The 26087-nt window shown below is 32.8% G+C and overlaps 2 protein-coding genes and 1 non-coding gene across 3 annotated transcripts; 1 reads left to right on the top strand and 2 right to left on the bottom strand.

Annotated features, from left to right (window-relative positions):
• The first annotated feature begins 3612 nt into the window (after positions 1 to 3612).
• Positions 3613 to 6933, top strand: PIP1-1 (aquaporin PIP1-1). The gene is made up of 4 exons (NM_001289334.2): positions 3613 to 4171; positions 5218 to 5513; positions 5734 to 5874; positions 6495 to 6933. The coding sequence occupies exons 1-4, from the start codon at positions 3847 to 3849 to the stop codon at positions 6585 to 6587; spliced, it is 855 nt and encodes a 284-aa protein (NP_001276263.2). The 5' UTR covers positions 3613 to 3846; the 3' UTR covers positions 6588 to 6933.
• Positions 6934 to 8745: 1812 nt separating this feature from the next.
• Positions 8746 to 9090, bottom strand: LOC102667337 (uncharacterized). The gene has a single exon (XM_006577463.1). The coding sequence runs from the start codon at positions 9088 to 9090 to the stop codon at positions 8746 to 8748; it is 345 nt and encodes a 114-aa protein (XP_006577526.1).
• A 9768-nt stretch (positions 9091 to 18858) lies between these two features.
• LOC113001334 (small nucleolar RNA R71) lies at positions 18859 to 18965 on the bottom strand. The gene has a single exon (XR_003266651.1). It is a non-coding gene; the product is annotated as a small nucleolar RNA R71 (small nucleolar RNA).
• Between the last annotated feature and the right edge of the window lie 7122 nt (positions 18966 to 26087).

Raw genomic sequence — 26087 nt, 5'->3', positions numbered from 1 at the left:
AATTTTTCTATTTGTTAACTCTTAATTTGTAAACGGATTGCTCTTTGAATTTTATTTCCTGCGAGTAATTAAATCACCTTTTTCCAATCTATTGATTAAAACTAAATTGTTTAGTTTATTGTAAAATTATATTATTTTACAAACACAATTAGTTCTCAGAGAGTATGTTTATCCTAGTGGGAACATATTTTACGCATTCATCTTTTATGAAAGATAATTATGATCTAATTAGATGCAGTTATCATGGATAATAATGTTTGTTGTTCTCATAACTTAAATTTCAGACCTATAATTTAGTTGAAACAACTTTAGGATAATTGATCCATGATTTAGTATTAACATTTAGATCAATTCAAAGAATATATTTAAACCTCAATAAAATCAAGCAACATAATTAATTATGTTGCAATGATAATCAATAATATGATCGATTTTGTACATTTTAGTTGTTACTGGTGGGATTAAATCCCTGTAAATACTGCATATTTACATTATCTTTCTGAAGTTTTGAGCTTTGACAAAAGTAACTCGGCTAAATATCAAACACAACACTTTCTAGTATTCATTTTCCCATTATTTTGGTAAGAAATGAACAAGTGTGAGACTTGGATCCTCTTTTTAATTTCTCTTCCTCCTCCTATTTTCAACATTGCCAAACGATCGAGATTTTTAATCTTAACACTATTTTTAGGTCTTCCTTTCTCTCCCCCAATATTTTTACGTTACCAAACAAACCCTTGTTGTTATAGGTTGTTATATTTATAACATTTAATAATTTCTATTAATTTTTGTAGAGTAAGAACCTCCCTACAATCCCTCCCCCAAATTACAATTATTTGATGTTAGTTGTACCTTCTAACTTAAAAACAGTGGTTTGAAAAGTGAATTTTTCAGCAAATCTTTGGTCAAACCTTTCTCTTTTCAGTCTTTTTTTAACCTATTTTTTTTATCAATTAGAAATAAAAATAATATAACAAAATTTATAATAATTCACATACCTTATTCAATTGAGTTAAATCCCTTATTCTTTAAATCTTTCAACACACACATAAGCAGAAACCTTTCTTAGGATGAATATATAATTTTTTAAATTAAAAGTAACTTCTAATAAATGTAGAAGCAAGCTTCATGATGATGAATCAAGTTGATTCAAGTAGTTTTGATGATGACAAAAAGTCTAAGAGAATGATTTCAAGATTGAGTCAACAAGTTCAAGATCCAGATTAAATCAAGATTAATTTCAAGATTCAAGAAATGACATCAAGAAGAATCAAGATTCAAGAGAAGATGATTTCACAAGGGAAGTATTGAAAAGAATTTTTTAAAAACCAAATATAGCACAATTTTGTTTTATAAGAAAAGATTTTCTCAAAATTTTCTAAGTTACCAGAGTTTTTACTCTCTGGTAATCGATTACCAGTTTCTTGTAATCGATTACTAGTGGCAAAGTTTGATTTCAAAAGTTTTTAACTAAATTTGCAACGTTCCAATTGATTCGTAAATGGTGTAATCGATTACAATATATTGGTAACCGATTACCAGTGTATCTGAATGTTGAAATTCAAATTCAATTGTGAAGAGTCACATCTTTTCATAAAATGTTTTGTGTAATTGATTACATGGTTTTGGTAATCAATTACCAGTGACAAGTTTTGAATAAAAATCAAGAGATGTAACTCTTCCAATGATTTTCTTCACCAGACATGAAGAGTCTATAAAAGTAAGACCTTGACTTGCATTTTAAGTACTTTTTATAACTTTTAGAACAACTTTTTAGAATTTCTTGAACAACTTTTGAGAAATCTTGAAACATTTGCTACTTATCTTTCTTCTTCTTCCTTTGCCAAAAGTTTTCTAAGTTTTCTGGTTTTCAAACCTTGTTCTTTCACAGAAAATAACAGTGTGCTATATCTTTTTATTCTCTTCTCCCTTTGCCAAAAAGAATTCAACAAGGACTAATCGTCTGAATTCTTTTTGTGTCTCTCTTCTCCCTTTTCCAAAAGAACAAAGGACTAACCGCTTGAATTCTTTTGTGTCTCCCTTCTCCCTTTTCAAAGAATTCAAGAAGACAGTCTGAGAATTCTTTTGATTCTTCACTTTTCCTTAAACAAAAGATTTCGAAGGACTAACTGCCTGAGATATCTTTTGTTTCCCCTTTACAAAGTTTCAAAGGACTAAACGCCTGAGAACTTTGTCTTACCACATTGGAGGGTATATCCTTTGTGGTACAAGTAGAGGGTACATCTACTTGGGTTGTTGTAACTGAGAACAAGAGAGGGTACATCTCTTGTTGATCAGTTCAAATGGAGGGTACATCCACTTGGTTGTTCAAAGAGAACAAGGGAAGGTACATCCCTTATGGATCTTTACTTATAAAGGTTTTTACAAGGTTAAAAGAAATCTCAATGATCGCAGGTTGTTTGGGGACTGGATATAAGCACAGGTTGTTGCCGATCAGTAAAAAATTTTTGTGTTTGTCTTCTTCTTTCCTACGCTCTTTAATTTCCGTTGTGCACTTTAATTATCGTTTTTATTTTTGGTTAAATTTCTTTTTCTATTCTTTACTTTCTTAACTTAATAATAAAAGTCTAATTGAATTTAGTAACATTAAGAAGGATAAATTTTAATTAGTCAATGTACATTAATAATTAATTCAATCCCTTCTTAATTATTCTGAGGTCACTTGATCCAATAATAAACACTAAAATCAACTTCCTCATAATTACAGAGTTGTTAAAAGGAGTTTGCCTCCATGATGCAGACTTTCAAACTCGTCTTCAAAAGTGGCAAATTTGTACGCGGGGGTAGAGATCAACAAAGAAAAGAATCTTTATACTGCTAGAAGTATTTTTATTTTAAAAGATAATTATATTACAATTTTTTATCTTAAAAAGTTACTCGGAATAACTTCTGGAGATAATTAGAAATTCATTTTCTTGATTCGTTTTTTGTTGAAGAACTTAAACACACATTTACACACTCCAAAACTTTTAGAAAAGACTTTATTCAAAACAATAAAAGTAATTTTTCAGAAAAATATTCAATTGCATCTTGTGAAACGAGAATTCTTGTGAGGTTCAAATATTTTTCAAGAGGAAGAGAAAAGCCAACAACATATTTTTATTATTAACGGAAACTTATTAAAAAAAATTACAAAATTTGTGAATTTTATTTCTTATTTAATGAGTCCTCTTGTAATATTTAACAAATTTTAACTGTTTTATTTAATAAACAAATGCTTTAAAAATTATATGTTAGAGACAGAATTGGTAAGCCTCCCTCTAATGGGAGGGAATGGTGTTTTCTTCAGACATGATTACATATTCTAAACTTATATGATATGTAAGATTTCTGAATAAACTGAAATAATTTATGTGAGTTCATTCACGTATTTTGATGGATAATCAATCTTTTTGTTCCGTTAGAAAAAGTGATGCTCTCAAAAGTTGAAAATGAAAAGGTACACTTTCCCATAGCGACGGCAAGAAAAACGAATTTCTCAAGGTCCCCCTATTGTCCTTGGGCGGTGGATTGTCCCCATAATGCACAGTTTCATCATACTCGCTTTTTCGATTTTCCTTATTAGAAGTCACCACACCATTACTCCCCTTTAAGAAAAAAACCCCCAACCTATGTCCCCAACCTTACGCTACAAATACCTTCCACACACTCCACCACTCTCGTGATTTCATTGCATAATCCATTGACTAGAAATCCCATATTTTCCCCCCACATTAACTCACCCAACCCCTCTTTCTAAAAGGCCTCAAGGATACACTCCGGACTTAATTACGTTATTTTGTTAGGGTCACCGTTTCGAGATATTCTAAACTTGTACTGAAAAATATGGAGGGAAAAGAAGAGGACGTAAGAGTTGGAGCCAACAGGTACGGAGAGAGGCAGCCAATAGGGACCGCTGCTCAGGCTAAAGACTACAGAGAGCCACCGTCGGCGCCTCTCTTCGAACCGGGAGAGTTGTCATCGTGGTCTTTCTATAGGGCTGGCATAGCAGAGTTTGTGGCCACTTTCTTGTTCCTCTACATCACAGTGCTGACTGTGATGGGTGTGTTCAAATCTAAGAGCAAGTGTTCCACTGTGGGTATCCAAGGCATTGCTTGGGCTTTTGGGGGAATGATCTTTGCTCTTGTTTATTCCACTGCTGGAATCTCAGGTAAAATTCACATACTAGTTTTTTTTTTTTTTTTTTTTTTTGCATATAACATCTTCCTGTTAATCATTTTAGTATTTTATAATATATATATTTACCATCCTAAACAAAAATTCATGTTTTTTTTTTGTTTAAAAAGAAAGGATAGAATTAGGCTTTTTTTAAGTAAGTAATATTGTTGATTCTTCTAAAAAAAGTTTTTAAATACCTTTTCAGTCTTTATAATTTAATTTTTTTATTTTTGTCTGTATAAAAATTATTTTTTTATTTTAATCCTTATAAATTATATTTATTTGTTTTTTTCATATTAGTTTTAAATAATACTTTTTCAATGTTTGAAGTATTATATATAATATTTTAAGGACTTAAAAATAAAATAAATATAATTTATAAAAATTAAAAATAATTTTTTTACAAATATGAAAATAAAAAATATTAAATTATAAAGACTAAAATGATATTTTTTTTTAAAAAAGTTAATGTTGATAGTTAAGATAATGGTTGACATTATAAGATAAATATGACAATTGATTTTCTTGTAAAAAAAAATAACAAAGGCTATTTATTTTATTCTGAAAATTGGATTCTGCCCAGTACAGAGGAACCAAATCAGATAGAAGATATTGTATTCAAATTCGTATTCAAGTGTTCAATGAAATAGCCATAGGACTTAACGAGAGTTGTCGTGAGAGTTTCTCTCTCTCATATATATGAAGTTATGTGAAATTTTCACATTATAAAGTAGTGAAAAAAATTCTAGTTTATAGGAGACACTCAAGAAATCAATTAACAGCAGTACAGCCTTATACTAAATGTGTTTGGTTACTTAAATCACACAAAGATGATACTATTTGACTCGATTAAAGATTAAAAATTTAAGAATATTATTTATTATGAGATCTCTTCACAACTTTCTCTCATGTCCTCCTTCTTTTTACAAGACAAATTACAAAATTGCATGAAAAAAAAAATATATAGTTAATGAAGTAATCTCCTTAATTATTTTTTTTTTTTTGCCTAATGTAGCTTGTGTAAATTTTCTAATGCAGGGGGTCATATTAACCCAGCAGTGACGTTTGGGCTGTTCTTGGCACGCAAGCTCTCTCTGACAAGGGCAATTTTTTACATAATCATGCAGTGCTTGGGAGCTATATGTGGTGCTGGTGTAGTTAAGGGGTTCGAGCCACACCTCTATGAGAGGCTTGGTGGTGGTGCCAACACAATCGCTAAAGGGTACACCAATAGTGCTGGCCTTGGAGCAGAGATTGTTGGCACATTTGTGCTTGTTTACACTGTCTTCTCTGCCACTGATGCCAAAAGAAATGCTAGAGACTCCCATGTTCCAGTGAGTAAAAACTTTTCCTAACACAAATGCTAGTGCCACTTTCTTTTTAATACTCTTTCTAAGATTAGATGAAATTAAAATTGATGATTTTTAATAAATTTCAATCAATCAATATCAGAAAGAAAGTGTCACTAGCTTTCACCATTTTATATCAGTATTTTACAAAGGTATAATTTGTGTTATGACAATATGTCTAATTATAAAAATTTGAATGGATCAGATTTTGGCACCACTGCCTATTGGTTTTGCTGTGTTTCTAGTGCATTTGGCTACAATTCCTGTTACAGGGACTGGTATCAACCCTGCTAGAAGTCTAGGTGCAGCCATTATCTTCAACAAGGACCAAGCTTGGGATGACCATGTGAGTCTTCTTCATCCTTAATTTTGTTTAGATTTTTATCTTCCTTTACTCTCTTTTTTCTTCTACTGTGGCTTGTATAATAAGCCAGTTTTATCTATAGCCAACACTATAACTCAATAAATTAGTGAAAATTTAATGATAGAACATTGTTTTCTTTTTATTAATTCCGGGTCAAAAAATTTAGTGATAAATCTTCTAAATATTTTACATAAATTGTTTTGTTATTAATTTTAATTTTAGTTTAATCATTTGATTCTTATACTTACACAATCTTTACATTTTAGTTCCTAAATTTAAAAACTACTTATTTTAATTTCTACACATATACTTTTTAATTCATTTTAGTCTAAAAAAAAATTTATTTGTTATTGTTATCCAAAATTATAAAAACTAAAACACATTAAAAAATATACGTACAATAACTAAAATCAGTCAAAAAGTGTATATGTAGAACTTCTAAATATATACACAGATATAAAAATAAAATAATTAAATCTTTGATTTTTTTTTATTTATTTTTTTGTTAGTAAGCTCTGGTAGGACAGAATATACTAATTAATTGGCTATTGCTAAGCGAAAAATAAAGTTAAAATTTCCCAAATTATATTATTGTGCTGCAGTGGATATTTTGGGTTGGGCCTTTCATTGGGGCAGCACTTGCAGCTTTGTACCATCAGATAGTGATCAGGGCCATCCCCTTCTCGTCGAAGTGATGCAACATTGAAGATGAATTGAAGGAATAATGCCTCAAAAATAAAAGTAGTAACTAGTTGAGTCCAAGACAGCATTCCCACGTAAAAGATGTTCCTATGACTTCTGCTAATGATTTACTACTACTACTACTATTAATTTATGCATAATTAATCTATTCAAATCTCATGTATTTGGAGACGCATTAGAACTTGCGCAAACCGTGTGGTATGCATCGTTTATTTCTTTTTTTGTCCTTCTATTTAACAGCTTCTCTGCACAAAGCAGAAACTGCAGGTCTATATTTGCTAGAGTAAATTGTATAATTATGTTATGATGTTCAATAATCAGCCCTCTATCTATCGTTTGGATTTGTTTTTTGTGATAATTCATGTCCGTAAGTCCAGCATAATTTAGATGGCTCCGTTGAAGAATATAGTTTCGAATACAAATTATTTTTTAATATTATAATTAAATGAATTATATAATCGAATAAAAATAAATTCATGATTAGAATGTTAAGTCTAGAAACATGAAATATTAACAACTACTAATTTGATACTGTGTAACCAGTGTTAAAAACTGCTGCCCACTTTTTGTTTTCTTTTTTTCTTTTTTTTTTTTCTTTTGGGGTTCTTATTGACCCCAACAGAATTGCTATTAGTCTCACCTCTATTTTTAATTTTTCAAAACTATCATTCCCCACATTGTACAGCAGAACCATACTTCTTGTATGAGTGAAGGTGTGAAAAAAATTGCACAATAAACATATAATTTTGTTGCATATTATATGATTGAATCATGTTTTCGTTTTATATATATATATATATATATATATATATATATATATATATATATTTTTTTTTCACCTCACATATCAAACGGAAATACAATTTCATTTTATTGAATATCAAAACAGAGTTGGACAGCGGTGATGATGGTTGCTGTGGAGTTAATGGGTTGGGAGAGAAGAGGTGAGAGGAAGAGGGAAGGATAAAAAATTCTTTTTTCATTATTGTAGGAGGCAGTAACAATATGATTGAGGGGCCTTATTATCAAAATGGAATAAATTTTTATGTTATTTTTTGAGGGTATGTTTTAAAAAATTATCCGGGATATATGTCCTAACAGATGTTACAATTTTTGGTTTAGAAGTCGTAACACTTGTTATTACTTCTAATTTTTTAACTGAAGTCATAAAATTATTAACGATTTCAGTTAATTTTTTTTTTTACGATTTTGAAGTGGTAGGATTTTTTTTTTGTTTTTTGATTTTATGACTTTAAAGTCATAAAATCATTTTTTTTATGGTTTACGACTTTAAAGTCGTAAACCAATTTTTTTATTTAATGTTTAAGTTAATTTTTTTACATTTTTTTTTAATTTTTTTTAAATTATTTAAATGGATAATAAATAATATTAACTTGACTTATTATTAGTATACTTTTTATGATTTTTTTTGATATGTTATTAATTTATTTTAATGTTTTATTATTTGAAACATGTTATATATTTTTATTTAAATGTTTTTGTTTATTTAAAATTTAGATAATCTATTAATAAAAATACATAATAAAATTTTTAAAAAAATAATTAATACATTAATATAAAACACACAATACAAATGAAAGAAAAACATAAAAAGTACAAGTTATATTAGTCATGTACTTATTTGTATGGATAGTTAGTATGATTATGTCATTCACTTCTACATAATGAACATTTCTTAAGGTTAGTAGTCATATGACCATACTGTTTTCCTTCATCGTAGGCCTGAGTCCATTTACTCTTAGGAATTTGATCCAACCAATCTGCTACTTGTGGAAAGTCTGCTTGCATTGCAAGCAACTTTGCCTGAAATCGTGGTTTCCTCATCTCATATCCTATGCCAAAAGATAAAACAATGAGTAATAAATATAGCGAAAATGTAATAAATCAAGAATATGATGCATGAAATAGGAAGAAACATACCCATATTGATGACTTGTTTTTTAAGTCAACATTTTTAAACTGTTTGTTGAAATTTGATGCAATGTGACGAATGCAATACACAAACGAATCATCTGGTCCATTCCACCCAATGCATTCCGATTGTAAAGCGGCTAGCAAACCGGTTCCCCTGTCTGATATAATACACAAATTTGGTTACGGTGTAACATATCTTAGTAAATAATGCAATAATCACATCCAAGCTTCTTTAATCTCGCTCTCAATAATTTCAAAAGCAAGTGGAAAATTGTTCCTACTTCCATCTTGTCCAATGGTAGTCAACAAAGTACCACGATATTTGCCAGTTAAAAATGTCCCATCTACTTGCACAAGTGACTTGCAATATTTGAATCCTTCAATGCATGGGTTAAACGCCCAAAATACATGATTAAGAATCACCCTAGGAGGGTCATCGTCATCGTCCTCCATTGAAGATGAAGTTTTGTATTTTAGTATGGTACTTGATACAAAATGTTGAGCAGTTGACAACCTTACAGGCAGGTAATTGTATGATTGTTCGCAACTTTCATATGCCATTTCAAGGGCTTTTTGTTTAGTTGTCCATGTTTTTTTTGTATGAAACAGTGTAACCAAATTGTTGATGCATGTCTGCAATCAAGGTTTTGATTTCGATACCCGAATTTGTTTTCACTAAATGAACAATATTATGGGCAATTACAGAAGAGTCTAACCTTACATGATCTTGTGATATGAAAGAATTTGTGCAGGTGTGAATATCGTTTAATTTCTTCAACTCCCACCTCTTTCGTATTTTGCTTAACGATACTCTCGCCCTCCAATAACATCCATTACCATATTGACTACACATGACAATGTACTTGTCACTCTTGTTCTTGACCACATCAAAATTAAATGAATGCATAAAATGAAATTGTTTAATGGCATTCACATCTGTTGTTTTGATTCAAATGTCAACCCTTCGTAAAGGTTATTTGTACTAGCACTCCTTCTCCTTTGATGAGGATTTGAGTACTCTTGATTTTCTGAAAGTTGGCTACTAATAGTTTCAAAATATGAAGATGACTCACTTTGATTGCTTGGTTCACCATGTTCATGAAAATCATGTTGTTGCTCGTCATCACTAAAGTCGTTAATATTATCTCTTATTATGGGTTCTTCACTAACCATATGTAAAAAAAAGTAATTTACTAGTGAAATGGAATCAATTTTGTGTATGTAACGTAAATTTTTTTAAAAAAAACTGTTAAATAAATACGAAAGTGAAGAAAAAGTTTTAATTTTGTGTATGTAACGCTCAAAAAATTATACCAATAACACTATAAGTAACACGTAAAAATCAGAAAACCAACTAGTTGTTTAGATGCAACAAATGCAAGATTGTGTAAATGTGAATTATAAGTGTTAATGAACCCTCCTTTTATAAGTTACACCCAAGTGAACAGTATTTCAGAACATTTAATGCTAAGTATTGCATCCACCATCAATAAAAATAATAATAGGTACCATAAAATAATGAATTCTTTAACTAATTTAATATTTTAAAAATTAATTTATGTAACTAAACCCTAAATTAATAATAACTAAACACTAATATACTAAAACATAAAATAATAACTAAACAAAATTAATTTAACATGTATAATAATCTATCTAACTAAACCCTAAATTAATAATAACTAAACACTAATTAGTAAAACATAAAATATTTAACCAAAAAAATTAATTTAACATGTATAATAATTTATTTAGCTAAACCCTAAATTAATAATAACTAAACACTAATTAGTAAAACATAAAATAATAACTAAATAAAATTAATTTAACATGTATAATAATTTATCTAACTAAACCCTAAATTAATAATAACTAAACACTAATATACTAAAACATAAAATAATAACTAAATAAAATTAATTTAACATGTATAATAATCTATCTAACTAAACCCTAAATTAATAATAACTAAACACTAATTAGTAAAACATAAAATATTTAACCAAAAAAATTAATTTAACATGTATAATAATTTATTTAGCTAAACCCTAAATTAATAATAACTAAACACTAATTAGTAAAACATAATTATAAGAACGCATATACACCAATAACATGTAATCAATATATGGATATATATAAAATAATTTCCATGAATATTGAAGTCGTGTGATCTTTCACGACTTCAATAAATCACCATTCTTTCATGCTTCAATCTGCACCATCCATTCATTCATGCTTCAATCCCCAACAGTGAAGTCATAGGAAGGAGCACGACTTCAAAGTCATTTGTTTCTTCTCGACTTCTTTGCTCGTGAATCTGCAACTACTTGGTCTTCTGTTTTTGGTTGTTTTCATTGCATAATGCAATGATATTTTTGCGTTTAGTGTAGGGATTAGCATGCAGTTAAAGTGCTGCAAAATGCAGCTGAAAACTACACCATTTTGGTTTTACATGGAGCTTGTTTAATGCAATGTGTTGTTCAGTCAGTGTGCAACAATGAAAAAGCAGAAAACAACAATGTTTTAATCTCGTGAAGCTACCACATGGCTTCCATTTATGATTGTCGTGAAGCTAGCAATGAAAAAGCTAGGACTGAAAAAGTATAAGAACATGCAGTGTTTTAATGTTTGCACATGGTAACTTCAGAAAAGGATGTTGAAAACAAGCATTGTATGCTTCAATAAATTGCATCGTGAAGGTTGCACATGCATGAATAATATAAAAGTAAAGTGGTGTGTAAGAAGCATGCACATGCTACTCACAACTGGTATATCATGAAGCATGCTTACAGGTACATGAAATGATGTATGAGACCATTGAATCTTGCCACTCACAGTTCCTATCTCGTGAAGGTATCTCATGAAGCATGCTTATATGGTCTCTTACATGAAATGATGTATCATACCATGGAATCTTGCCAAAAATAAAGGTAGTCAATAATAACTTATGTTGCCAGCAATAATGCTACTCAATAATAACTTGAATCACGAACCACTCAAACATGCTTTAAGTTGTGTATATTGGACTCCAGCAAGAATGCATCAATATTATACAAGTTAACATATCAGAAGGTTATACTTTGGCAAAAAAACATTGTGTCAACCATTACCTTACACCACCCTCCTTTCATTCTTTTCTATCCTTATTTTCATCCTTCTATCCATTTACCAATGACACATGCACAACCCAAACCAGTTGATTTCTCTTTGTTGCACTTACAAGACAACCATATTTCAAATCAAGTGTGGGAAGGCCAAGAGAGATTGATTCTTCTGAGGTATAATTCTGTTTGGGCTTTTACCCACTTGAATCGAATAAATAATTGAGTAAAAAGTCTAATCACCTTAGCTGGTTTCGGTCATGTTATAAATGTTGGAAAAGTTGATATTAACCAGCATTTGGTTAGTTCATTGGTTGAACGTTGGAGAACCGAGACGCACACATTTCATTTTCCACATTGAGAGACAACCATTACTTTATAGGATGTGGCCCTACAGTTGGGCTTGAAGATTGATGGATTGTCAGTAACCGATATCATCACCGGTGATGTACGTGTTGCTTGTCAGGCCTTACTAGGGGAAACTCCACCTGATAAGTATGTAAAGGGTAAAATAATTTACCAAAGTTGGTTGTGGCAAAATTTTCAGCAACTTCACATTGATTCTGAAGATGTTGTCATTGCACAGCATGCTAGAGCTCATATCATGATGCACATAGGCTGTTGTTTGATGCCAGATACATCAGGTGCAAGAGTTCATTTTATGTATCTTATTTTATTATCGAATTTAACTGAGGCAAGTCATTACAGTTAGGGTGTAGTAGTATTAGCGTCCCTTTTCTGAGCTCTAGATCGGACTGTGAAGCCAGACCAAATAGAAATCGGTGGATGTTTGTTGTTGCTACAATCATGGGCGTGGGATCACATTAAATATATTACCCCAAAGATAGATCACCTATCATGGAAGAAGTACAAGAAAGACTCGGATTTCCTCTTGCACGAAGGTGGTCTCGTCCAAGGATCGAAACAAATATTCCCACCAATTCAGTGAGATTGCTACGCATCATATTTGATAGACTACATATTAATGAGGTTCATTTTTTAATTTTGATGACTTGACTATTTTTTCATGTTTCCTATTCGATTATAAATGTGTGATAATAATAATGTATGCGTTGCAGTTCTTGTGGACTCCCTAGAAATAAGGCCATTAATGAATGATGTTGAGGTATTAATGATTGTTCGGGCAAAAGTTCCTCTCACATGTTTTGCAATTGTGGAATGGCATCCAATAGACAGGGTGATGAGACAATTTGGGCTACGAAAAATTATTTCAGATGACCCACCAAACCTAGATCAACTCCACGACATCGAGAGGGAGAACAAATATTTTTTGGCCTCACTATCATTGTCACTGGATTGCCAAATGAAATCATTGGAATGATTATATTGTTCATGGTGAAATGGACCAAGGTCTTTTACATGAAAATTCAAAATACATGCAATGGTATATACGTCGAACTAGACGATATATATTACGTGAAGGAGTACTATCTACTGAGGTTGTAAATCTACTTTACAATTTTTAAAAATTCTTGATATTATTATTTTTTATTATTTCTAACTTTGTAAATTTGAATCACAATATTATCCTGGTCATCACCAACATCAATCATATGCATAACCAAATGTACCTCCAGTGCATGTTCCAAGATTTATGTCCCAACATCATCCATCACAAGCACAATATCAATCAACAAGCTTCTCTGGATACGCATCTCAAGGATATCAACAAAGTTTTCAACTAGTAGGAATCTCATCATATATGCCTCAATACTTATTTCAAGTCCCTTTTACCTCAAATGTTTTTTTATGGCCCCTCACAAATGTTTGTCACCACTTTCAACACTCTACCATTTGCATATAATCTATCACCATTGACTTCTTATTATCGTCCATCATTACCTACTCAAATGTGTGACATGGGTCATGAAGATGAGGAGGAGGATGATGATGATTACAACAATAACGATGATGATGATGACAACAGTGGTGATTATGTTCCTCAACAACACAATTACATGTAAGCATCCTAGAACAAGAGGAGATAGAGGTCGTAGACTAAGAGGACATCAAACATAGGCAAATCTAGCCCAACAAGATGAGAGACCGAGACACATATTTAAAAGAACTCGTTGTGGGACATCATCTCATTATTAGTTTAACAAATATGTAATTTTCATTTAAATATAATCAATTTTTAAATTATAGTGTTTCAAATTTTTCATATCTCCTTTTATTTTTATTATGTATTTTTATAAATAAATTATCTAAATTTTAAATAAACAAAAACATTTAAATAAAAAAATATTAACAATATATAAAATGTTTTAAATAATAAAACATTAAAATAAATTAATAACATATCAAATAAAATTATATAAAAAATACTAATAATAAGTCAAGTTAATATTATTTATTATACATTTAAATAATTTTTTAATTTTTTTTAAAAAGAAAAAAATGTAAAATAATTATAAATTTGAAAAAAAATAACATTAAATAAAAAAAAACTGGTTTACGACTTCAAAGTTGTAAACCATTTAAAAAAATGATTTACGACTCATAAAAAAAAGGTTTTACAATTTTAAAGTCGTAAAATAAATTCCTTACGACTTCAAAGTCGTAAAAAAAAATTAACTGAAGTCATAACAAGTGTGTTACGACTTCTAACTCAGAAGTCATAATACCTGTTACGACTTACCTCCTTTTGGATAATTTTTTAAAACGTACCTCCGATAAAAAAAATAACTTAAAAATTTATCCCCTTTTCCGTTTAAAAAGCCAAGATTGAGGTCAATACCAATTCTTTTTTCATTTTTGTAGGTGTAATGCACTGTTTTTGTTGTTTGGTTAACAAAATGGGCCACGGCCCCGGGTAATGCAAAAGGTTTTATATATGGGCTTGATAGAACAAATTTTTTATAACTTTTTTTTTTCTAGTCTCCCACTTAAAGGAAGATATTTGTGTCTCAAGCAGGAAGAACTCATAAGTCATAACTGAGTCAAATCTCCTATGTTTTTTTTTTAAAAAAATAAACTCGAAATTTTATTTAAAATAAATATAGTTCCTTATTACTCAAATGAATAAATATTGATTGCCAAGAGTTGGTTACTAGTAAAGCACAAAATGTATAATATTTGGTCTTTACTAACATAGACTTGAGATTAGTTTGTTGGTAAATTTATTTAACTACTTATAATTTGTTGAAAGTCTCTAAAAATGGACTCTACACTATAATTAATCAATCTTAATAATTTTAATCCATGAACAGAAAAAGCAGGATAACATATCAAAGGATTTAGAGTTTATTTTTTAATCTTGAGACTTTTTAATTTAGAGAAGGCAATTATTTACCTCCAAAACAATCAAAGAAGAAACAAGCCACTAAAGATGTAGGAACTCAAACCTCAAACTCGAGAAAAAAGGAACTATTGGAGAGGGAGAAGGAGAAATGAGAAAAAGAGAGGGGTAGGAAGAAGCTTAAGCTTTTGAAGCTTGACAGTTTTATCCTCTGATTTGAAACCCTCTGCGTCGATTTTCTTGGGAATTCTCTATCACTCAATTTATTAATTCCACAATTTTATAATATTGCCAATTAAATTTCCATTATTTTTTCTTGCATTTTCTTCAAAGTTTAGTTTATTGAAATTCATGTCTTAATACCATGTATTGTGTCATGCAACTAGAGTGTGTAGTAGGAAATCTTTTTTATTTTTTCAGCAAAAGATATATTTATATATAATAGGGCACAAAGGGTACCCAAAACCATTTACATAAAAGGAGAAAATACTAGTTTGTTTGCCATGGTTACTTTGGATAAAAAAAATTACATATGTAAATATAGTGTAACCATAGGTAATAGCCAACTGACTCACCCAGGCATCCCAAAAAAAATTGCAACATTATCACTTCTACGAGCCTAGCAAATTTCATCTCCATTCATTAAGATATGTTTTAAAATTCAATTGCCACTGCGAAAAGGTCCCAACTTCAACAGAGATCAGATTTTTTAGCCATAGCCAAGAAAAGAACATAATATCTTGAACTAACTTACAACTATCAAAATTGCCTTGCTGGAAAACACATTGATTTCGAGTTTTCCAGATATTCCACACTATTGATCCCAAAATATCATTCTCACTTGTCCAACTTTCTTCGTGGATTGAAATCCCTAGTGTTGTAGAAAATGCTGCTCTACAGACCCCGGTTGGACCACATAATCATCAAACCAAAGGTAACAATCTGTCCAGATGTTTTGAATGCATGGACTGATAGCATCAGCAACAGGAAGGAGGAAGAAGATAACACAGTCATGAATAAAAGTGCAAATAAGAAATATTTCAAGTAGCTTTTAGTTGGCACAGGAGGTAACTTGACCTTGAATCCAAGGTGTTACATTTCCTTCCTCTCGCTCATAACATTTGGTCCGACCTGCTACCATGGCCGAACACGGAACTCGCTGCACCACCACTGACAGACTAGAAGAAGCCATCTTCGTTCTCTTCAAGAAACACTCTGAGTTGGCCAACAAAGTTGACGCCATGTGTGAGCGATTTTCTCACATGGCCTCTGCACATCCTCCGCAGTCACAGCTTCCCATACCTTCGTGCCCTCCGGTCAAGCTTGACGTCCCTCGTTTCAACGGCCATGATCCATTAAGGTGGATCTTCAAAATTTCTCAATTTTTTGACTACCAAGGGACATCGGAAGAAGATCGCTGATGTGCCATTATTTTCTCCTATTTCTTAACCCTTTTTGCACCATTTTAAGTATTGATTAATCTTAATTGTCAAATTAATTAGGCAATTTTATTATTTGGGCCCATTCAGCTAATTTGATGTTTTTAATCTAATTTCAGGAATTAATGAAGCATTGGGCTTGAATCCAGAATTGGGCTTGGACTTGAAGAGGGCAGACTATTTTATTCTACAAAATTTTATCTTATCTAGACTTTATCTTATCTAGATATTATTTAGATTTGATCTCATCTAGATACTATTTCATCTAGATCTTATCTTATCTTATCTAGATTTGATTTTATTTTATTTATGGGCTTGGACTTAAAACAGATTTGTAAGCTTTGGGGCTGAAAAAACTATATAACAGCACCAAGGTTCTAGTTTAGGCTCTCTCCCTCCTCTCCTCTCTCTTCTCTTTCTCATTTTTTTCATTTTTGGCAATTCCAGTTCTGACTTTTCGTTTTAGCAATAAAATTTTGTTCTTCAATCTATAATTTCATTCTCTATTGATTAATGGAAGGCTAAGTCTCCAACGTTGTTTTCTCTTGAGGATCAAGCACAATTCTCTTTGAGGTTCTATTATTACTGTTAAATTCTGCTCAGTTTTTCCTCTTCACTAATTACTATGCATTTGTTGCTATTAATTCATACATGCTTAGTGCTTGATTAATTGTCTCTACGCTTAATTTACATTCATGCTTAATGATCGTTTATGAGTAATTGGTGTATGTGTTGCTTAATCACATAATGAATGCCTTATGTTAAATTTCGCTTAGTAATTTAATTTAGGGTTGGATTAAGTGGTTGAACTGAATAAGGATAAACTCTCGTAACCTAGGATAAGAGACTTGCTTGTGAATCAAGGGGAAACAACGTGTTTTAATTCTGATATTTTCTAATTCACATCTATTCGCTGTTTAATTTACAAAAGCAAACAACCCCCCCAATTCGTTACTATTTTCCTACTATCTATTATGAACATTTGGTTTATCATTGTTCGTTAGGAAACGACCTAGGATCACTTCCTAGTCACTGCATTTTAATGTTTATTTAATTCGGGTACGGTCTCGATCAAATTTGGCGCCGTTGCTAGGGAGCAATGTCCAAAGGTTCATAATAGCTAGTGATTCATGTTTTATGTTTAGTTGTTTTATGCTTTCGTGTGTTGTGTTAGTGTGTGTTAGTGTTGTGTTCGTGTTGCGTTAAGTGTGTTTAGAGTCTTGTTATTTTGTTTAGTGTGGTGTTCTGTTTTAGTTTTTCTGTTCAGCGCCTCTCCTATTTCAGTTTTGTGTTTTGCTGTGAATAGTGATTTGCAATGGATTTAGCGACCACTTTTGTGAACTGGAAAACAGGGTAGTAGTGGAAATCCCTTAGCGACAGATTTTAGAGACCACCCTTGCTGAATTAATTGAGATTTTTTGTTTTGGTAGCTATAGTTGTTGTTTTTGGCTGAATTTTTGTGTGGTCACTTCTTTTGATCCATATTTTTTGGGAAAAATAGCTGGAACCCTTAGTTTGGTCATATTTGAAAGTTCCAAAAAAGTAGCAAATTTGATTTTTGTCAAAACTTCAAACAGCCATAACTTTTGCTCCGGTTATCAGAATCGCTATTATTATATATGTATTTGGGGTAGAAAAAAATTTCCCATGCCGTGGAAGCTTGCTGTAGGCTGGTTGAGGTCTCCTTCTTCCAAAAATTGTGATTCTGTCAAAAGTTTTTTATTTTCCAAGTATTATTCTCTTATTTTTCTTAACTTATAATTTTTAGCTTCTATAGTTAGACTTTGAATTTTTGTTTGAAATTTTTTGTGCTATCATTTTTTAGCTTCCAAGTATTATTCTCTTATTTTTCTTAACTTATAAGGTTGCTCACAAAATTTTAATTCATTTGGATATCATTTAATGGTACCTGTAGTTCAAACCGACACTGTTACTTACATAAGATGGCAACTAGTTATGCATGCTGAATATAGTGTATGACTAGAGGCAATCCATATGACTTACAACCCTTTGATCCTGAGATAGATAGGACATTTCATAGATTAGTTAGACATCATTTAGTACCTTTTGAGCATCCTGAGCATTCTATTTTTGGTGATTTTGAGCATTATAGTTTTGAACATTCTGATTTTGAACATTCTGAGAACATGGCACAACCTCCACCCCGTGAGAGGACTCTAAGGGAATGGCTGCACCTGATTTCACCTATGAAAGCTTGAGCATCCAATACCCCGATGAGGATGTCCCATATGTTCTTAAAACTGAACTGATCCATTTGCTACCAAAGTTTCATGGCTTTGCAGGTGAAGACCCGCACAAACATCTGAAAGAATTCCATATTGTCTGCTCCACCATGAAACCCCCAGATGTCCAGGAGGATCACATATTTCTGAAGGCTTTTCCTCATTCTCTGGAGGGAGTGGCAAAGGACTGACTATATTACCTTGCTCCAAGAGCCATCACGAGCTAGGATGACCTCAAGAGAGTATTCTTAGAAAAAAATTTCCCTGCTTCTAGGACCACGACCATCAGAAAGGATATTTCAGGCATTAGACAACTCAGTGGAGAAAGCTTATATGAATACTGGGAGAGATTTAAGAAACTATGTGCTAGTTGCCCTCACCACCAGATTTCTGAGCAGCTTCTCCTCCAATATTTTTATGACGGACTCAGTAACATGGAGAGAAGTATGATAGATGCTGCCATTGGTGGAGCCCTTGGAGACATGACTCCTGCTGAAGCCAGAAATTTAATTGAGAAGATGACTTCAAACTCCCAGCAGTTTAGTGCCAAAAGTGATGCTATTGTCATTAGAGGAGTGCATGAAGTAGCCACGAATTCATCTTCATTAGGTGAGACTAAGAAGCTTGAAGGTAAACTAGATGCCTTGATTAATCTGGTAACCCAATTGGCCATGAATAAAAAATCTGCACTTGTCGCCTGACTCTGTGGTTTATGCTCCTCTGCCAACCACCACACAGACCTTTGCCCTTCTGTGCAACAATCTGAAGCAATTGAACAGCTTGAAGCTTATGCTGCAAACATCTACAATAGACCTCCTCAACCTCAGCAGCAAAATCAGCCACCATAGAATAATTATGACCTCTCCAGCAACAGGTACAATCCCGGGTGGAGGAATCATCCCAACCTTAGATGGTTGAATCCTTCACAACAGCAACAACAACAACCTTATTTTCAAAATGTTGTTGGCCCAAGCAGACCATACGTTCCTCCACCAATCCAGCAGGAATAGCCCCAAAAACAACAAATAGTTGAGGCTCCTCCGCAACCTTCCCTTGAAGAACTTGTGAGACAAATGACTATGCAAAACATGCAGTTTCAACAAGAGACTAGAGCCTCCATTCAGAGCTTAACTAATCAAATGGGACAATTGGCTACACAGTTAAATCAACAACAGTCCTAGAATTCTGACAAATTACCTTCTCAATCTGTCCAGAATCCCAAAAATGTGAGTGCCATTACATTGAGGTCGGGAAAGCAGTGTCAAGGACCTCAACCAACAACATCTTCCTCATCCGCAAATGAACCTGCCCAACTTCACTCTACTCCAGAAAAAGATGATGACAAAAATTTAAAGAGTAAGTTACCTAACAATTTCTATGCAGGTGAATCTAAAGAGAAGCAGCATATCCCTCTTCCATTCCCTCCAAGAGCAATTTCCAACAAAAAAATGGAAGAGACAGAGAAGGAGATATTGGAAACATTTAGAAAAATAGAGGTAAACATACCTCTGCTGGATGCAATAAAGCAAATTCCAAGATATGCTAAACTCTTGAAGGAGTTGTGCACTAATAAGCGGAAGCTTAAAGGAAGTGAAAGAATTAGTATGGGCAGAAATGTCTCTGCATTGATTGGTAAATCTATTCCCCAAATCCCTGAAAAATGTAAAGATCTAGGTACATTCAACAATACTTGTATTATAGGAAACAATAAGTTTGACAATGCCATGCTAGATTTAGGAGCTTCTGTTAGTGTGATGCCTCTGTCTATTTTTAATTCTCTATCTCTTGGTCCCTTGCAGTCAACTGATGTGGTAATTCATTTAGCTAATAGAAGTGTTGCCTATCCTGCTGGTTTCATAGAGGATGTCCTAGTTAGAGTTGGTGAACTGATTTTCCCTGTTGATTTTTATATTTTGAATATGGAGGAGGGATTTTCTAAAGGATCAGTTCCCATCATTCTAGGCAAACCTTTTATGAAAACTGCTAGAACTAAGATAGATGTATATGCTGGCACACTATCTATGGAGTTTGGTGATATAACTGTTCATTTTAATATTCTTGATGTTATGAAACACCCATCTGAAGATTTTTCTATATTTCGTGTTGAAATAATTGACCATATTATTGATGAATACATGACTGATCTTCATTCTAATCTGCATGCCTGTCACTCTTCATGCATTGAATCTGAATTTGTACTTGATCATATGTTTGAATTTGATGCTGAGAGTGAATCTGAAATTTATATTGATTACATGTCTGGTGATGTTTTACCTCTTGAGATTGATTTTCTAGAGTCAGATAGAACTAACCATGTTTCAGGAAGTACACATACCTCTGACTTTCTTTATGAGGTACAGGCTGAGAAACCATCTCTTTCTACCATTATCCAGCTACCCACACCAGAATTGAAGCCTCTACCATCAAATTTAAAATATGTTTACTTGGATGATAGCAAAAGTTTTCCAGTAATTATATCTGCCTCCCTAGCTGATAAGCAAGAGGAGAAGCTGTTATCAGTTCTCAAGAAGCATAAGAAGGCTATAGGCTGGACCCTGGCGGACATTCTTGGTATTAGCCCACCCACATGTATGCATCAAATAAATTTAGAGGATGGGGCTAAACCAGTAAGACAGCCACAGAGAAGACTCAACCCGGTAATTCTTGATGTAGTCAAGAAGGAGGTAACCAAGCTTTTGCAAGTTGACATCATTTATCCTATCTCCGACAGCCAATGGGTGAGTCCCGTCCAGGTAGTCCCGAAGAAAACCGGTCTCACCGTCATAAAAAATGAGAAGGAGGAGCTAATTCTTACTTGGGTGCAGAACAGTTGGAGAGTCTACATCGACTATAGGAGGCTGAACCAGGTTACCAAAAAGGACCATTTTGCCCTGCCATTCATTGACCAGATGCTTGAACGCCTGGCAGGTAAATCTCACTACTGTTTCCTTGATGATTTTTCTGGTTATATGCAAATCACTATTGATCCTGAGGATCAGGAAAAGACCACATTCACCTACCCCTTCGGCACTTTTGCCTATAGGAGGATGCCTTTCGGCCTGTGCAATGCCCCTGGTACCTTCCAACGGTGCATGATTAGTATTTTTAGTGATTTTTTAGAAAATTGCATAGAGGTGTTTATGGATGATTTCACTGTATATGGATCCTCTTTTGATGTTTGTTTGGATAGTCTGGAAAAGGTTTTGAATAGATGCATTGAAACTAATCTTGTTCTAAATTTTGAAAAATGTCATTTTATGGTTGAGCAAGGTATAGTTTTAGGCCACATTATTTCCAATAAGGGCATTGAAGTAGGTCCTGCAAAAATTTATGTTATTTCACAATTGCCTTACCCCTCTTGCGTGCGAGAGGTGCGGTCTTTTCTTGGTCATGCAGGATTCTACAGGCGCTTTATAAGAGATTTTAGCAAGGTAGCCCTTCCACTATCCAACTTGTTGCAAAAGGAGGTGGAGTTTGACTTTAATGATAAATGCAAAGAGGCCTTTCATTGCCTCAAAAGAGCACTGACTACCACCCCTATCATTCAGGCACCTGATTGGAAAGCCCTATTTGAGCTAATGTGCGATGCATCCAATTACACATTGGGGGTTGTCCTTGCTCAACAGATCTCCTTACTTCAGCTTACTTCTTTTCCACCATGACTTAGGGAGTTTTTCTTTTCCTATCTCCTTCTTTACTTTTATTACATTTGTCCTATTCTATTTGATGGTTTATTTGCTTTTAATCTTTTACTTGTGCTACATTGAGGACAATGTGTTGTTTAAGTATGGGAGGGAGTGTTCTTTGGTTTTGGTTTTGCTAGTTTTGTTAGTTTTGTTAATTTTGTTAGTTGTGTTAAATTTGTTAATTTTGTTAGTTTTGTTGGGTTTCTAGTTTAATATTTTGGGTCAATTCTGTTTGCATGTACAACTTTGCATATTTTTCTTTGAATTATAGGATATGTTCAGGAAATGGGTAATTGTTCTAAAAATAAAAGTATTTTGATATTTTGTGATTTGAAATCCTTGTTTTTCCTCTACATGTCATGATAGATTTGAAAGCTCAATTTGAAAGTGATAAGTTTACCTTTGTGAGAATTTGAGCCATCCATCATCATAATCTTTTGGTGTGTTTTGCCCCATTGATTGCTTGCACAATAGCTTTGGCTTGATTCTTGTTGATGCTTCCTAATTCACATGCATATTTGGAAATGATTTAGGCAATTTTGTTCTTATAAGCTTCTAGCCAAATGGACTTACCTTGAATTAATTCCTTTGATAGCCCCTTTGAGCCCATGTTCCCCTTTCTTTGTTTTGAAGCTCATTACAAGCCTTAAGTGAAAAACCATGATATCACCTTACCCCTTAAGGAATTTTGGAGCTTTGGAATTGTTTTGGGAATAAGTGTGGGGGGTATGTTTCATTGGAAGATATGATTTTTGGCCATGCTTAATGTTTTATTTTGGCCATGCTTGATGTATATATATATTGCCTAGTTCTTGCTTTAATCTTCAAATTCGTACTATTTAAAAAAAATGAAAAAAAAATTCAATTGCTGCAAGTTCTGCAAATTTGTACTGTTCAAAAAAAAAAAAAGAAGAAAAGAAGTGAAGTTGAATAAATGAGGTCTTGATTTGGGAGCCTTGGTTGATTTTGTTGATATTAGAGGGTTTGGGTTTACTACTTGTGCTTAATTTCCACTTATTCCCCATTGCTCCTCTATTCCTTTGGGATTTAGCTACTTATTCCATATTTTTTTTCCTACCTTGTCCTTGTCCCCATTACAACCTTTAAAGATCTTTTGATCCTCATGTGCATGTGTTTGTCAAGTTGTTTGTCAATTTTAGAATTTTTCCAAGTCTATGTGGTGTTTGTTTTCATGGGTGCTTCGAGAGTAAGCAGTAGCCTAGACACTTGAGAGATAGAGTGTATATCTTTTGAGGCTTTATCACTTTTCATTCTTGAGCTAATTAACTATTTTGCCATGATTGGGTTGCTTGGATGACTTTCACAAATGTCTTGACTCTTTGGATCTCTTCATGTTAGATGTTACCCATTCCTTTCATTCCTTGATGTTCATTGAGAAATATGTAAATGTTTTTGTTTGTCTCTCTTTGATATCCTTGGATTTTGTTCTTTATTTCATTTTGCCCAGGAGTGCAAAAGGCTAAGTATGGGGGGTTTTGATGTGTCATTATTTTCTCCTATTTCTTAACCCTTTTTGCACCATTTTAAGTACTGTTTAATCTTAATTGTCAAATTAATTAGGCAGTTTTATTATTTCGGCCCATTCAACTAATTTGATGTTTTTAATCTAATTTCAAGAATTAATGAAGCATTGGGCTTGAATCCAGAATTGGGCTTGGACTTGAAGAGGGCAGACTATTTTATTCTACAAAATTTTATCTTATCTAAACTTTATCTTATCTAGATATTATTTAGATTTGATCTCATCTAGATATTATTTCATCTAGATCTTATCTTACCTTATCTAGATTTTATTTTATTTTATTTATGGGCTTGGACTTAAAACAGATTTGTAAGCTTTGGGGCTGAAAAAACTATATAACAGCACCAAGGTTCTAGTTTAGGCTCTCTCCCTCCTCTCCTCTCTCTTCTCTTTCTCCTTTTTTTCGTTTTTGGCAATTCCAATTCTGACTTTTCGTTTTAGCAATAAAATTTCGTTCTTCAATCTAAAATTTCTCTCTTCCTCCCATAGACAATGATCTATGCTTCCATGAACTCAATCTTTTCTTCACTTTATCAACAATTGACTTCCAAGTCTCCTCCCTTCTTGGGTTAGCTCCAATGGGGATGCCAAGGTACACAAATAAAAGGAAATTTAGTGATCATGCAATTCATAATAGTAACAGATCCCTCTAAGACATGGTCTTCAACACCAATAGCCCCAAAAAAACTCTTGTGCAAATTTAATTTAAGACCCGAGATAAGTTCAAAACTTCTCAACATGCTCATAATTGTGAGTACATTCGAAAGAGATTTTTCCCTAAAGAAGAGAGTATCATCAACATATTGGAGAAGATTGATTTAAGTGTTTGACTTGCCTACCAAGAAGCTAGAAGAAAATTTCTTTCGAATAGCTTGCCTCATCATGCCATAAAGGCCTTTTAGCTACCACTATATTTAACAAGAAGGGAGCTAGAGGGTCTCCTTGTCTAAGACCTCTTTGTGCTTTGAATTCCAAAGTATGACTCTCATTCACCAACACCAAAATAAAGCTAGATGTTAAACAAGATCTTATCCATCCCACCCACTTATCTCCAAACCCCAATCTACGAAACAAGCATGTAAAAAAGGAAATCCCAATTTATGGAATCATGAGTTTTTTCATAATCAACTTTGAAAAAAATGACTTCTTTTTCTCTCTTTTAGCTTCCTCAATAGCCTTATTGGCCACTAAGGTGCTATGTAAAATGTATCTATCCCCTAAAATGGCGCTTTGTCTTTGGTCTATAACTCCATTCATCACCCTTTTCATTTTATTGGCTAGGGGTTTTGCTAGAACTTTGTACATACATCCCACCAAAGAAATGGGTTTAAACTCACTCAAGTTTTGTGGGTCTTCTACCTTACGCACAGGAGTTATGAAAGAAGTATTAGTACCTCTAGGTAGCATTCCATGAGCAAGGAATTCAGAAATGAACCTCACCGTATCCTCCTTCATAGTCTCCCAAAAGGTCTTTAAGAAGTTGAAGTGTATACCATCTGGTCCGGGACATTGGCTATCACACTCCCATAATGCCTTCTTTATCTCTTGCTCTCCAAATTGGACTATTAGCATTTGATTCTCCTCCTTTGAAATTTGTTTGAAACTTGCACCATCCAAACTTGGTCTAGGGAAATTCACCTCACTAATTTTTTTCTCAAAGAAATTATTTACTTCTCTCTTCACTTCCCTGGGTGTCTCCTCCCATCTTCCATCAATAGATAGCCCTCTCAGAATATTTTTTTTCTTCTCCACCTCACAATGGAATGAAAATATTTTGAATTTTGATATCTCTCTTTCACCTACTTACACCTACATTTTTGCTTAGAGATTCACTATATATGGTCACACACCAAAACTCCTCATACAATTTCCTTTTTTCCTCTCTCTCCAACTCACTCAACCACATTTGTTCCTCTTTCACATCAAACTCATTCATTTTTTATTGCCTATTTCTTCCTTTTCTCTAAATCACCAAAGACATTGTTATTCCAATCCTTCATTCATTTTTTGATACCCTTGATTTTTTCTTTTAGTACAAAAGCTCCTCATTGTTGTATGACCAGAATACTTGATTTCTCCCTCTTCCAAATTGGTATTACTTGTTTTTATATGGGAGTGGTCTTATCGGCAAGTGCATTGGGTCGCCAAGTAAAAATAATTAAAACGGAATGATCCGAGTATCGAACACTGGGAACTGGTTCATTTAGCAAAGCTTTGTTAAGTAAGCATGCATTTGCAAACAGAAATTAGTGATTGTGAATTAAAGCAAAAATTATGTTCT

Source organism: Glycine max, chromosome 3 (assembly GCF_000004515.6).
Source record: "Glycine max cultivar Williams 82 chromosome 3, Glycine_max_v4.0, whole genome shotgun sequence".
NCBI lineage: Eukaryota > Viridiplantae > Streptophyta > Magnoliopsida > Fabales > Fabaceae > Glycine > Glycine max.
This window is presented reverse-complemented; position numbering and strand designations above follow the sequence as displayed.

Bases quoted from the DNA above. Each gene is read 5' to 3' on its own strand.
- PIP1-1 (NM_001289334.2), top strand. From the start codon at position 3,847: ATGGAGGGAAAAGAAGAGGACGTAAGAGTTGGAGCCAACAGGTACGGA. The intron at 5,514-5,733 runs GTGAGTAAAAAC...TGAATGGATCAG, and splicing joins CTAGAGACTCCCATGTTCCA to ATTTTGGCACCACTGCCTAT. The intron at 5,875-6,494 runs GTGAGTCTTCTT...ATTGTGCTGCAG, and splicing joins ACCAAGCTTGGGATGACCAT to TGGATATTTTGGGTTGGGCC.
- LOC102667337 (XM_006577463.1), bottom strand. From the start codon at position 9,090: ATGGCATATGAAAGTTGCGAACAATCATACAATTACCTGCCTGTAAGG.